At 45.4% G+C, this 13,651-nt stretch overlaps 1 protein-coding gene across 7 annotated transcripts in view; it reads right to left on the reverse strand.

The window, feature by feature from the left end:
- HTT (huntingtin) overlaps nt 1-13,651 on the reverse strand; it is a 212,571-nt gene that overhangs the window by 122,030 nt on the left and 76,890 nt on the right. For 6 of the 7 annotated variants that reach the window (XR_010601950.1, XM_065598286.1, XM_005304085.5 and 3 more), the window contains 3 exons: nt 13,423-13,569; nt 379-499; nt 19-164 (listed from right to left, as the gene is read on the reverse strand). Coding sequence is in view for 6 of the 7 variants with exons in the window: in XM_065598286.1 (XP_065454358.1) it covers nt 19-164; nt 379-499; nt 13,423-13,569 (414 nt within the window). In the remaining variant the exon portion in view is untranslated. The remainder of the gene's footprint in view (nt 1-18; nt 165-378; nt 500-13,422; nt 13,570-13,651) is intronic. The other variant, XM_005304086.5, reaches the window with a different exon arrangement.

A 13,651-nucleotide genomic window follows, 5' to 3' on the forward strand; every position in this document is an offset into this window, starting at 1 on the left:
AAGCAGGGCTTCTGATACCTGAATGAGTGTCCTCTGTTTTTGTAAACATGAATTCTAGAAGCTTGTATACTGGATGAAGAAACATACCCACAGTGCCATCCTACAGTCCATGTGCAGACTGGAAACGTTGTGGAGAGAAGACACAAAGCTTCACAGCAGCCAAACTGAAAAAATTAAGCAAGATGGTACAATGTTAACAGTATAGGGAGTAGGAGCACAATACACTGTATTTCCATCATCAACATTTCTTCATTACCTGCTATATGACACTTGGGGCACATGCATACAGCAAGAAAGTATTGAATTTATTTTTTTTATAGATAGAATAAAAAAATATTAAAATTATTTATGTTATTTATAGATTATAAAAATACTCACCGTAAGTGCTCTTGTAGTTGATGTTGTCAATGCCTGGGAAACGGCTGAGATAACCCTAGAAAGGTTGTTTTCCATAGTGACATCTGTTGGACTTTGCACCATGTTGTAACCCCTGTATGTTCTGAATCAAGCATAATTAACTAATTAAAACATGAGTATATAAAAGTCAAACGGTATCTTGTTAAAAATAGTTAAAATTAAACGTGAATGATGGTTGAGGAGATAAATTTCACAAAATGTCCACCAGATATTAAACAAGACGTAACAATGAAATGCAACACATAATCGTACTCACATTCTAAATCCCAATTAACTTTATCTTTGTAGAATTACATTTTAAGCTGCAAGCTCTTATGGTATTACTGCTGGAGCGACTAAAGCAGGTTTTTGTTTTTTTTTTTAATTGCTCATCTCATCGCACTGCCAGTGCATAGCAACAGACTGATTTTCCAATACCTAACTAAGCTCTTTGTAAGTTATCACTCTTCTAGCATTGGCTCTTAGTTTCTGCTTAAACATATCTAACTGTTTCAGACCACAAAGGCCTGGTCTACACTACGAGTTTAGGTTGAATTTAGCAGCGTTAAATCGAATTAAGCCTGGATACATCCACACGACGAAGCCCTTTTTTTCGACTTAAAGGGCCCTTTAAACTGGTTTCTTTACTCCACCTCCGACGAGGGGATTAGCGCTAAAATCGGCCTTTGCGGGTCAGATTTGGGGTAGTGTGGACGGAATTCGACGTTATTGGCCTCCGGGAGCTATCCCACGGTGCTTCATTGTGACCGCTCTGGACAGCACTCTCAACTCAGATGCACTGACCAGGTAGACAGGAAAAGGCCCGTGAATGTTTGAATTTAATTTCCTGTTTGCCCAGCGTGGAGAGCACAGGTGACCACGCAGAGCTCATCAGCACAGGTAACCATGATGGAGTCCCAGGATCGCAAAAGAGCTCCAGCATGTACAGAACGGGAGGTACAGGATCTGCTCGCCATATGGGGAGACGAATCAGTGCTAGCTGAACTCCGTAGCAGTAAACGAAATGGCAAAGTATTAGAAAAATTCTCAAAGGCCATGAAGGACGGAGGCCATAACAGGGACACACAGCAGTGCCGCTTGAAAATTAAGGAGCTAAGGCAAGCCTACCACAAAGCCAGAGAGGCAAACGGAAAGTCCGGGGCAGAGCCGCAAACATGCCGCTTCTACGTGGAGCTGCATGCCATGCTAGGGGGTGCAGCCACCACTACCCCAACCGTGTGCTTTGACTCCAGCAATGGAGAATCACGCAACAGGGAAGCGGTTTCGGGGTACGAGGAAGATGATGATGAAGACAATGAAGATAGCTCACAGCAAGGAAGCGGAGAAACCGGTTTCCCCAACAGCCAGGATATGTTTATCATCCTGGACCTGGAACCAGTAACCCCCGAACTCACCCAAAGCATGCTCCCAGACCCTGAGGGCACACAAGGGACCTCTGGTGAGTGTACCTTTGTAAATATTACACATGGTTTAAAAGCAAGTGTGTTTAATGATTAATTTGCCCTGGCAATCGCGGCCAGTACAGCTACTGGAAAAGTCTGCTAACGTGTATGGGGATGGAGTGGAAATCCTCCAGGGACATCTCCAGAAAGCTCTCCTTCATGTACTCCCAAAGCCTTTGCAAAAGGTTTCTGGGGAGGGCTGCCTTATCCCGTCCGCCATGGTAGGACACTTTACCACGCCAGGCCAGTAGCACATAGTCTGGAATCATTGCATAACAAAGCATAGCAGCGTATGGTCCCGGTGTTTGCTGGCATGCAGACAACATCCATTCTTTATCTCTCTTTGTTATCCTCAGGAGAGTGATATCATTCACGGTCACCTGGTTGAAATGGGGTGATTTTATTAAGGGGGCATTCAGAGGTGCCCGTTCCTGCTCGGCTGAACAGAAATGTTCCCTGCTGTTAGCCACGCGGTGGGGGGGAGGGGTGAAGTGCTCATCCCAGAGAATTGGGGGGAGGGGGGGTAGTTGGGTTTGTGCTGCATGTTAATCCGGAAACTGCAGCCCCTCCTTTTACACTGCAAACCCATTTTAAATGGCCAACCCAACGGATGCTTGGTATGGGAAATGAGGGCGCTACTGTTTGAAACCATTCCCACATGGTAAGAAGGTTAAAAAAGCCAAAAGACTGTGGCTTACCATGGCTGCCTGCAAGCCGAAATCTGTTGCTTGGCACTGCGTGAGTGATCTCTCACACCAAACCGGCAGGCCCTCAATATAACCTTGTAACGAAAGCACATGTGCTGTGTAATGTGAACAGCAAAATTTAACGTGAAAGAGTGTACCCATTGGTCTCTAAAATATGTATTTTTTAACCACCTCTCCCTTCTCCTCCACCAGCTGCAAATGTTTCTCCTTCACAGAGGCTAGTGAAGATTAGAAGGAAAAAACGGCAGACTCGGGATGATATGTTCTCGGAGCTCCAGATGTCCTCCCACGCTGCCAAAGTACAGGAGAATGCGTGGAGGCAGTCAATGTCAGAGTGCAAAAAAGCACAATATGAACGAGAGGAGAGGTGGCGGGCTGAATCGTGGGATGAACAGAGCAAGTGGCGGGCTGAAGAGGATAGGTGGTGTCAGCTTGCTGACAGAAGGCAAGAATCGATTGCTCCAGCAGCCGGAGCATCAAACTGATATGCTCCAGCGTATGGCTGAGCTGCAGGAAAGGCAGCAGGAGCAGAGACCACCACTACAGCCCCTGTGTAACCAACAGCCCTCCTCCCCAAGTTCCATAGCCTCCTCACCCAGACGCCCAAGAACGCAGTTGGGGGGCCTCCGGCCACCCAGTCACTCCCCCAGATGATTGCCCAAGCATCAGAAGGCTGGCCTTCAATAAGTGTTAAAGTTTTAAACTGCAGTGTGTCCTTTTCCATCCGTCCTCCCCCACCCATCCCAGGCTTTCTTGGCAATTATCCCCCTACTTGTGTGAGGAATTAATAAAGAATGCATGAATGTGAAATAACAATGACTTTATTGCCTCTGCAAGCGGTGCTCGAAGGGGGGAGGGGAGGGTGGTTAGTTTACAGGGAAGTAGAGTGAACTGGGGGGAGGGAGGGGCGGAGGGTTCATCAAGGAGAAACAAACAGAAGTTTCACACCGTGGCCTGGCCAGTCACAAAACTCGTTTTCAAAGCTTCTCTGATGCGCACCATGTCCTGCTGTGCTCTTCTAACCACCCTGGTGTCTGGCTGCGCGTAATCAGTGGCCAGGCGATTTGCCTCAACCTCCCACCCCGCCATAAATGTCTCCCCCTTACTCTCACAGATATTGTGGAGCGCACAGCAAGCGGCAATAACAATTGGAATATTGGCTTCGCTGAGGTCTATCCGAGTCAGTAAATTGCACCAGCGCGCTTTTAAACGTCCAAATGCACATTCCACCACCATTCGGCACTTGCTCAGCCAAAAGTTGAACAGGTCCTGACTACTGTCCAGGCTGCCTGTGTACGGCTTCATGAGCCATGGCATTAAGGGGTAGGCTGGGTCCCCAAGGATCACGATAGGCATTTCAACATCCCCAACAGTTACTTTCTGGTCCAGGAAGAAAGTCCCTTCCTCCAGCTTTTGAAACAGACCAGAGTTCCTGAAGACGCGAGTATCATGTACCTTTCCCGGCCATCCCACGTTGACGTTAGTGAAACATCCCTTGTGATCCACCAGGGCTTGCAGCAGCATTGTAAAAGTACCCCTTGCAATTTATGTACTCGGTGGCTTGGTGCTCCGGTGACAAGATAGGGATATGGGTTCCGTCTATCGCCCCACCACAGTTTGGGAATCCCATTGCAGCAAAGCCATCCACTATGACCTGCACGTTTCCCAGAGTCACTACCCTTGATATCACCAGGTCTTTCATTGCCCTGGCAACTTGGATCACAGCAGCCCCCACAGTAGATTTGCCCACTCCAAATTGATTCCAGACTGACCGGTAGCTGTCTGGCGTTGCAAGCTTCCACAGGGCTATCGCCACTCGCTTCTCAACTGTGAGGGCTGCTCTCATCCTGGTATTCTGGCGCTTCAGGGCAGGGGAAAGCAAGTCACAAAGTTCCATCAAAGTGCCCTTACGCATGCGAAAGTTTTGCAGCCACTGGGAATTGTCCCACACCTGCAACACAATGCGGTCCCACCAGTCTGTGCCTGTTTCCCGGGCCCAGAATTGGCGTTCCACGGCCCCAGTAACACCATGATTTGCACATTGCTGGGGCCTGTACTTTGTGGTCTATGTCCACGTCAATTTCCTCATCACTCTCGTCGCCGCGCTGCAATCGCCTCCTCGCCTGGTTTTGCTTTGGCATGTTCTGGCTCTGCATATACTCCAGCACAATGCGCGTGGTGTTCATAGTGCTCATAATTGCCATGGTGATCTGAGCGGGCTCCATGATCCAGTGCTATGGCGTCTGGGCTGAAAAAAGGCGCGAAACTATTGTCTGATGGAGGGAGGAGCGAGTGACGACATGGCTTACAGGTACAGGGAATTAAATCAACAAAGGTGGCTGTGTATGAGGGAGAAACACAAACAACTGTCACACAGAATGGCCCCCCCAAAGATTGAACTCAAAACCCTGGGTTTAGCAGGCTGTTGATTTCACGGAGGGAGGGGGAAGCAAATGAATACAGAACAAATCTGGTCCATCTATTTTTTACATCTTAAGCTGGCAGCAGACGGTGCAGCATGACTGATAGCCATCGGCATCTTCTGGGTGCTTGTCAGAAGATGCTGTATTACAACTGCTAGCCATCATTGTCAAGACGGTTCAATAGGAGTTCTGGCAGGACTGAGTCTCCAGGAGACAAAACATGTCTGTCCAGGTGCCTCTGACCGAACTCACTGAGGAATACGACGACGATGGATACCAGTCGTAATACACCATCTACTGCCAAAAGGCAAGGAGCTGCTGCTGTATAGCAATGCAGCCCCACGTCTGCCAGCACCCAGACAGCCAATGATGGCTACCAGTCATACTGCACCGTCTACTGCCAAAAGGCAATTAGCTGCTGCTGTGTAGCAATGCAGTACCACGTCTGCCGGCACCCAAATGACATATGGTGATGGTGAGCTGAGTTGAGCTGAGCGGGCTCCATGCTTGCCGTGGTATGTTGTCTGCACAGGTAACCCAGGTAAAGAGGCGCGAATCGATTGTCTGCCGTTGCTCTGATGGAGGGGGAGGGGCCTGACGACGCGTACCCAGAACCCCCCGCGACACTGTTTTTGCATCATCAGGCATTGGGATCTCAACCCAGAATTCCAATGGGCAGTGGAGACTGCGGGATAGCTACCCACAGTGCAACGCTCCGGAAGTCGACGCTAGCCTCGGTACTGTGGACGCGGTCCGCCAACTTAATGCACTTAGAGGATTTTATGTGGGGACACTCACAATCGACTGTATAAAATCGATTTCTATAAAACCGGCTTCTATAAATTCGACCTAATTTCGTAGTGTAGACATACCCAAAGTAATGACATTGCTTCCTTGTAGTATTAAATGAAAAGGCTATTAAGAGCTTTGCAGTCTGTATTTTGTACTATTTCTTAATTTGTTTTAGCTTTATTGTTTCTGTAGCACTGTGAGCACATGACATTTTACAAATAAGATAATCAAGTCCCTGCCCCGAAGAGCTTACAACCTAAGGCCTGAATTCTGCAACTTGATTAACGCAGCAGGCCCTTATAACTATATGGCTCAGCCTGTCTCCAGACTCAAGAGAAACTGGAAAGGTGTATTATTAAGAACATAGTTGACAGTAAGGGAGAGTGATGGGACACACACTATCAAATTAAAAATTAAAAACCTTAAATAGAGTAATTCACTTCTAAGTCATTCTGATTCTCATGTTTTATAAAGGGAGAGTTTGGGGTTCTAATAAAATATTTTAACTAATATTGAATCATGTAATGAAGGCTGTTTCTCCCATCCTTGGAAATGTACAAAATGGATTTACATTTTTACACCAGTAGGTATTTTAAAGTGTATGTAAGACGATAAAAATGACCATGTAAAATACAGCACCTTAAGTGAAAGACAATGTGAACGCAGACATGTCAAGTAAGAGCCGTTTCCTACTTCACCAACAAATGTTTAGTTGATCTATTGATTTTTGAATGCTCATATTGGATTTCTTTCTGCCTAGCTGACATCTTACTGATGGCCTATGTTCCAACTCCAGAATATTTATTGCTGGTAGTGATGACAGAGGCAGAATTTCCAGACTGATTTCCTGATCTAGGCATCAAGAATATGGAAAGAAACAGTTACTTACCTTTCTGTAACTGTTGTTCTTCAAGATGTGCTGCACATGTCCATTTCACCACAGGTGTGTGTACGCCTCATGCACAGATGTCAGAGATTTTTTTCCCCCCTCAGCAGTACTCATCACGGTGACTTGAGCGCCCAATGCCACCATTCATCACTGTGCGGTGGTCTAAGAGGGGGAGCCGCCCCCATCCCTCTCAGTTCCATTGTGACTCCAACTCAGAAGCGAAGGTGGGCAGGTTGTGGAATGGACATGAGCAACATCTCGAAGAACAACAGTATGCAAAGGTAGGTAACCGTTTCTTCTTCTTTGAGTGATTCCACATCAGAATTCCACTATAGGTGACTCACAAGCAAACAGCGGAGGAGATGGATTCGGAGTCTATCTGAAAAATGACTACAGGACCACCCATCCAAAACTGGCATAATCTCTGGACTACAGACGATGGTGTAAATGATAGAGGAAACTAGATTGCCCTTAACCCTAAGATTTTTCCCCACTCTGTGGGGAAGGAAGGTTGAGCAAGCAGACTTACTACTCTTAACTCCCTCACATTTATGCGAGTTTCTAGGTCTTGAGATGACCCAATGTGAGCTCCCCAACCTAAAGATGATGTGTCCATGACTAGAGTGAGTACTGGTAGTGTGAGAAGGAAGGGAATGCCCATGAACACTTTTAGAGGATCTATCCACCAGTCTAGAGACAACAGGACTAGCTCTGGCACTCGTACCACTTGTCCAAATGGTGACAACTCGGGGCATATACTTATGTTAGCCATGCTAGTAGCTTCCTGAACTGCAGTCTGGCATGTTGTACTACATAAGTACATGCTTCCATGTAACCCAACAGCCTGAGACACTTGAGTGCTGTTGTGAGCAGACAAGCTTTCATTTGAAATACTAGGTTTCAAATGGTTTCAAACTTGTTTTGTGGTAGAAAAGCTCTGGCCCTGTAGAGATGAGGACTGTTCCAATGAATTCTATTGTCTATACAGGTTTCAATATTGATTTTTCTTGATTCACTAGGAGCCCCAGAGCATTGAATACGGATAAAGGGGTGGATATCCTGGACACAACCAGGTACGGGGAAGACAGATACGTAATTTTCAAAGAAGATTTGCTACCACCACCAAGCAATTTGTGAATACCCTACGAGCAGCTGCCAGGCTGAAGGGAAGCATTGTGAACTGATAGTGTCAACTATTCACCACGAACCTGAGAAACTTTTGATGGTTGGGACCAGTGTTGCCAACTCCATATAGAATGAAGTCACCAGACAAACCCTGAAAAGTCGCAAAATGTAGCTGTTTAAGCACTCAAAAGGAGTCTGAAGTGTCACTAAACAAATTTCCAGAGAATTATATATATGTGTATGCACCCAGGTGAGTAGAGTCACAAAATCATTCACAAGCAGCTTAATAATGTTAATAAAATTCATTCCATGCTCTTCTTACTATATTCTTTTGCACACTAAGTCAATGTCATTACATCTCAACTGAGCATGTCCTCGGAAGGAATCACATTCCAGGGCTTCTTGGGCTGTGATCACCATAATATGCAGGCGAGGAAAAGAAATTTGTGGAAGCTAGTAAGATACTTCGCTAAAGCCAGGGGCACTTTGGAGAGAGCAGCACATTAGCCAGGGTTTCTTTTTGCCCAAATGTGTTCTATCTCGATGCTCCGTCATAGGTAGCGCACCCTATGGTGCAGGGAAAGATGGCTAACGAAGTGGGCAGGTGGGGGGAGGGAGGTTAGCCGGCGAGGAGAGCTGCATGAATAAAGGGTGGGGTGGGATGAGGCAGGGCCATGTGCCCAATGGGGACGGGGCACCGTGCCGCCAGGGATGAAGCCCTAACTACAGGATCAAAGGTGGAGCTAGCTTGATTTCAGCTCCCTTTTACTCCTTCCCCAGGCGTGGCCTGGGGTTAGCTGCCCAGCTGTTTTCAGAAATCAAACCCTGGAAGCTGGGGGATTGGGAAAAGGTCCAGCTAGCTGATTTTTGGTTTTAAATCTACTTTCTTGGCTCCTTGCAGCACCGAGCTCAGGTCAGGCGAATGCCTTCTTCCCCCGGGTCTGGCTCTCCCTTACACTAACCTGTTGGCTCAAATCCAGGCTGTCTCGGCTACAATTATCCAACCCCAGCTGTACTGGGCTGCAGTGTACAAGCGGAGCTCGGCACTCCTTGTCCCAGTCTCCTGGTCCCAGGGAAGTGACCTAGGGTAATCGTGTGAAGTTTTACTTTCTTCAGGAATTTGTTCAACTCTCTTAGATCTAATATGGGCCTGAGACCTCCTTTTGTCTTGGGGATCAAGTAACAGGAATAGAAGCCTTTTCTCCTGAGGTCCAACAGTACTTCCTCTCTGGTCCCTATCTGGAGAAGAGATTGGACCTCCTGCTGAGGGGCAGTCTTATGAGAGTGGTTCGTGAAGAGAGAGACTGGGAAGGTTTGAAGTACATTGTATGGCACACACCTGTTCCACTGTGCTTAAGACCCTCTGCTCTGATGTTGTGTGGGCCTAGGCACTTAGGAATCAGGACAAAAAAGGTAGAACAGACCGAAGTGAGGAGATATACAGTTCTCAACAACCCCATCAAAACGTCTGCCTATAAAAGGTAGCTGGATGCGATGAGCTCACTGACACTGAAGAGGAGGGCGCCCTTTATAGCTCCTTCCCTTTTTCCTAGGCATATGCTGGGGACACCAAAGCTATGGTGTCGAAAGAGTTGTTGATGAAAATGCTTTCTTTTAGTCACTGGAGTGGTTTATTCCAAGGGACTTAATTGTTGCTATAGAATCTTAAAGACTTTGAAGCCTGTCATTTCTCTCAGAGAACAGGGTCAGGCCTTCAAACAGACGGTCCTGTATGGTCTGCTGTACTTCTGTGGGTAATCCAGAGGACTGTAACCATGACCACCTTCTCCTGGCACGGCCCAATCTTCACTATCCGGACTGTCCTGGAGGGCAGTCTTAGCAACTAGTTAACCCTTCTCCTCCATCACTGAGAACTCTTGCTTGAAATCCTCTGGTAATTTGTCCTTGAATTTAGCAATGTTCTACCAGAGTATGTAATCTTATCGACTCAGAAGTGCCTGCTGGTTTGCAATCCCAAACTCCAAGCCCCCTGAGGAATAAAGTTTATGACCAAACGAATCTAATATTTTTGAGCCTTTGCTCTTAGCTGTGGAGGCTTGGTAACCCTGCCTTTCCCACTCATTAGCAGCTCCTACAACAACAGAACCCGGAGAGGGTGACGGAAAAAATGTGTATACCCTTTAGAGGGGGACAAAATACCTCCGGTCAGCTCGTTTCACTGTAAGAGCCAGGGAAGAGGGTGTCTACCACAGAGTCTTGACCATCTCCATGACTGCTTCATTGACTGGCAGATCAACCTTAGAAAGGGTGGCAGATACTAGAATGTCCACCAACTTGTGAGAATTCTTCAGTGCCAAGAACTGAAAACCACTTGTTTCAGTGGGTCCTGTGGTCTTCGGAGGAGATCAGTCTCCCACTGTATCAACTGCTTCATCTGGTGACGAAGACAAAGACGCAGCCAGCATCTGAGGTGGTGGTAACTCCATAATCTGTGGTGGAGAAGCTACCCAAGAAGGCTGGTTGGTCAGGACCAATCAGAATACTAGACACCGGAGAGAGATGCTCTTGGGGCCCAGTACCCATTTCAACATCAGATATTGGGGAACAATGTTCCCGGTGCCATCACATCTGATGCACTCTCCACAATTGACTAGATGGTTGAGATGAGGTCCTGACTGGAAGAGGGATGCCCCATGGAGCCCAGAGTGGCTACTGGTATGGACCCGGGACCCATCCTTTTCCAGGCCATTGCCCCTTAGAAAAAGGCCAATGTTTGGGTTGCTGCATTGTTCATGGCCATGACAATCTTGAAGGAATGTAAGTGCACTGTGTCCCAGCACTTCTGAGTCTGAGTAGTCAGAAGCTTCGCATAATGGAGATGTTGATGCGGACTCTACCAGAAAGAGGTAACCTGAACCTGGGGATGGTGATACCAAAGGAAGAAAGGGAGGCTTCCCTTTTGATAAAACTGGTTTGAGAAGAGGACTAGATAGTGGTACTGGGGAGTTCTCGATGCGGTGAGGGTTGAGCCGTGGGTGCAGGAAGCAGTTGGATGGTTTCCAATGCTGATGAAACCCACACCAAGAGACTGTATATGCCTCTGGGGCAGATGGGAACAGCATCGACTGTTGGCTCCCCAAATGCTTCTTAGGGGACAGCCTCAATGGACCTGGCACAGGCCCAGAGGCATCAAACCCCTCTTAATAGGCAAGGCTCCTGGGGCAGCTCTCTCTGCTACATGCTTACTAGAGTCCTTGCCCCATCTCATCTCAACACCAATGTGGAAGAACAAGATACTGAACCCGAGGAAGGTCTGGGTCTCTTCTTCAGTACCAAGGATCAGGACCACGGAGCTGAAGATACATATGATGGAGCACTGTGTACCGATTGTGAAGTATTTGGGGCGCTCTCCCCACGCAATGTCTCAGCTGGAAGGTCATAAGCTTGCTTCCATAAGCAAGCACTTATGTCTCACTGCTCTGGTTTGTGTGTTGAAGCCTTTGCAGATGTGACACTTGTCACTAACTTGTGCCTCACCCAAACACTTCAGGCAGGTCAGATGAGGATCACTGACAGGCATGGGCTTTGAGCATGTCCCACAGGATTTGAACCCTGGGGAGCCCAGTACTGAGAAAAGAAATGAACCCAAAGGACACAAAAAACAGAAACCTAACACTAATTCACTTGAGAAACTAACAATAATTAACCACTATTTACGAGGAGTGAGAAATGCAAATGAATAAACAAGTCAGATTGCTCTGACAACCATCACTGGGAGTATGTGGGAAGGGGAGAGGGGAATCGGGGACAACCCCGCTCTCTTATACCAGCACACAGTGGCTTTTGGCAGCAGAGGGCACTCAAGCCACGCAGACAGATACCGCTGAGGGGGGAAAAAAAATCTGATATCTTTGCATGAGGCGCACACATCTACAGTGGAATTGCCATGGGAAATCACATGAAGAACCACTCACAATTTCATTTTATAGACCCTTTTAAGAATATTACCATGTTTTAATCAGTCTAATATAATCATGTAAAAACAAAAAAATGCTCTTTCATAAAGTACATTTTGCACTTCATTATATGAGGTTACATCTTTCATCACTGAAATTGAATGTTGGGGGAAATAATATAAACATAGAATTAAAATAACTATCACTTAAAGTTTAAACAGAAGAAAGAACTAATGCAGCAAAACACCCTACAACATTAACACAACACAAGTTTTAAGGAGGAAAAACCTTTTCCTCCAGATTAGAATATATTTGACTTATTTTGTACTATTCCATTACATATAAGAGGTTTGGTTTTAAATGTAACAAGGAAAAGAGGTGCAACTGAAAACACAAATTATTTTAATAATACTGACCAAAAAAAAGGGACTGACTTGGTAGATATGAACAGATCATATAAAAAAAATAAAAAGACAGAAATTCATGGTAACTTACCAAATGAGATCAGTGACTATATAATTCAGTGTTTTGTCAGAGACTGACCAGAAACTGATGCTTCAGAAAAGTTCCCGGAAAACCTACTGTGGCAATTATGGAATTATCATCCTTCCAAAACAGAAAGTTTCTTCCTAATCTCATCAGTTGATGGTTGAATTATGTCTTGAAGCATGACGTTTATATCCCTCTTTAAAAATGTATGCTAATTTACTTATGGGTGGTTTCATTAATATAAAATGCCACTATAATGGAGAAATGAGTTTCACAGACTAGTTGAATTTTGTGTTAAAATGTATTCCCTTTTATCAGTTTTAAATTTACTGCCTTTCACTTTGAGTGTCCAATGGCAGTAAGGTTAAATGGAAGACAGATGTGACATTGGGTGCTCCTGATTATCTTATGGCATTCCTTATTTTAATACCTCTGCCACACTGCCTCTTATTTGTCTCTCTTGAGAGCTAAACATTCCCAGCCTTTTCACTCTCTTCGTATCTAAGTTTATTCATTGTTCTAACCATTTTCATCATCTATCTCTGGATCCCTTCTATCATCCCCATGTTTTTTGAGATAGGGTGACCTGTACATTTGGGCCACAAAAACAGATTTTTCGTGAAATAATATGAGTAGAATTAAGAATTATTTTTAATGTTAATGTAAAACAATTTACATAACAATTTCCTTGTAGTGTTAGCATTCCAGGCACAACAGCATTATGCTTGTGGATGAAAACTAAAGGTTCAATTGACTAAATAGACTGGTCTAATTTCACAGCCTAAGCTAAATGAAGTGCAAAATGTAAATAGACAGCACAAATGACTGAAGGGTTATTAGATTTATAGTATTAACTTTTAATAATTCTAATGGATTAGAAGCCAAGGCAAGATTTTTTTTTAAATCACTGCAGTGGATAAAAGCTTTTAAGTTTTGATGCTAATTTTAGGCTCCTATATATAAAAGGCTTAATTTTCAAAGTGCTGAGGATTCGCAGCTCTGATTGACTCTAAAGGGTCTGCACCTTTGAAAAAAATCAAGCCTAAAACCTCAACCCTGAAAAGATGTTGAAGTAAATGAAGATACTCACAGTACATAAAATTAAGCATGCACTTAAGTCTTTGTGGTAACAACAGCGCACTTAATCGAATTTAGGCACGTAACCGTGGCCAGTGTTTCTTTAACTAGAGCAAGGCAAATGCAATACTGCAAATACTGTACCTGGTGATAGTGCTCACTGCAAAGTGAGATGGAGGCGGAGTCTCATGCATTAGGAGTTTCAAGTAGACACTGCTTTGGTCTCTTGCCACAGCCACTACTGGATCAGCCTGTCCTTGGTCACAATTATAAAACAGCTTTGGAACAAGCCTTAAATAAAGCAGAAAACGTAAAATAGTACGCAAACCCCTTTTTTAAAAGATAGGTATCACAAAAACTGATCTAATGTACA

The sequence above is a fragment of the Chrysemys picta genome, chromosome 5 (genome assembly GCF_011386835.1).
Source record: "Chrysemys picta bellii isolate R12L10 chromosome 5, ASM1138683v2, whole genome shotgun sequence".
NCBI classification, from domain to species: domain Eukaryota; kingdom Metazoa; phylum Chordata; order Testudines; family Emydidae; genus Chrysemys; species Chrysemys picta.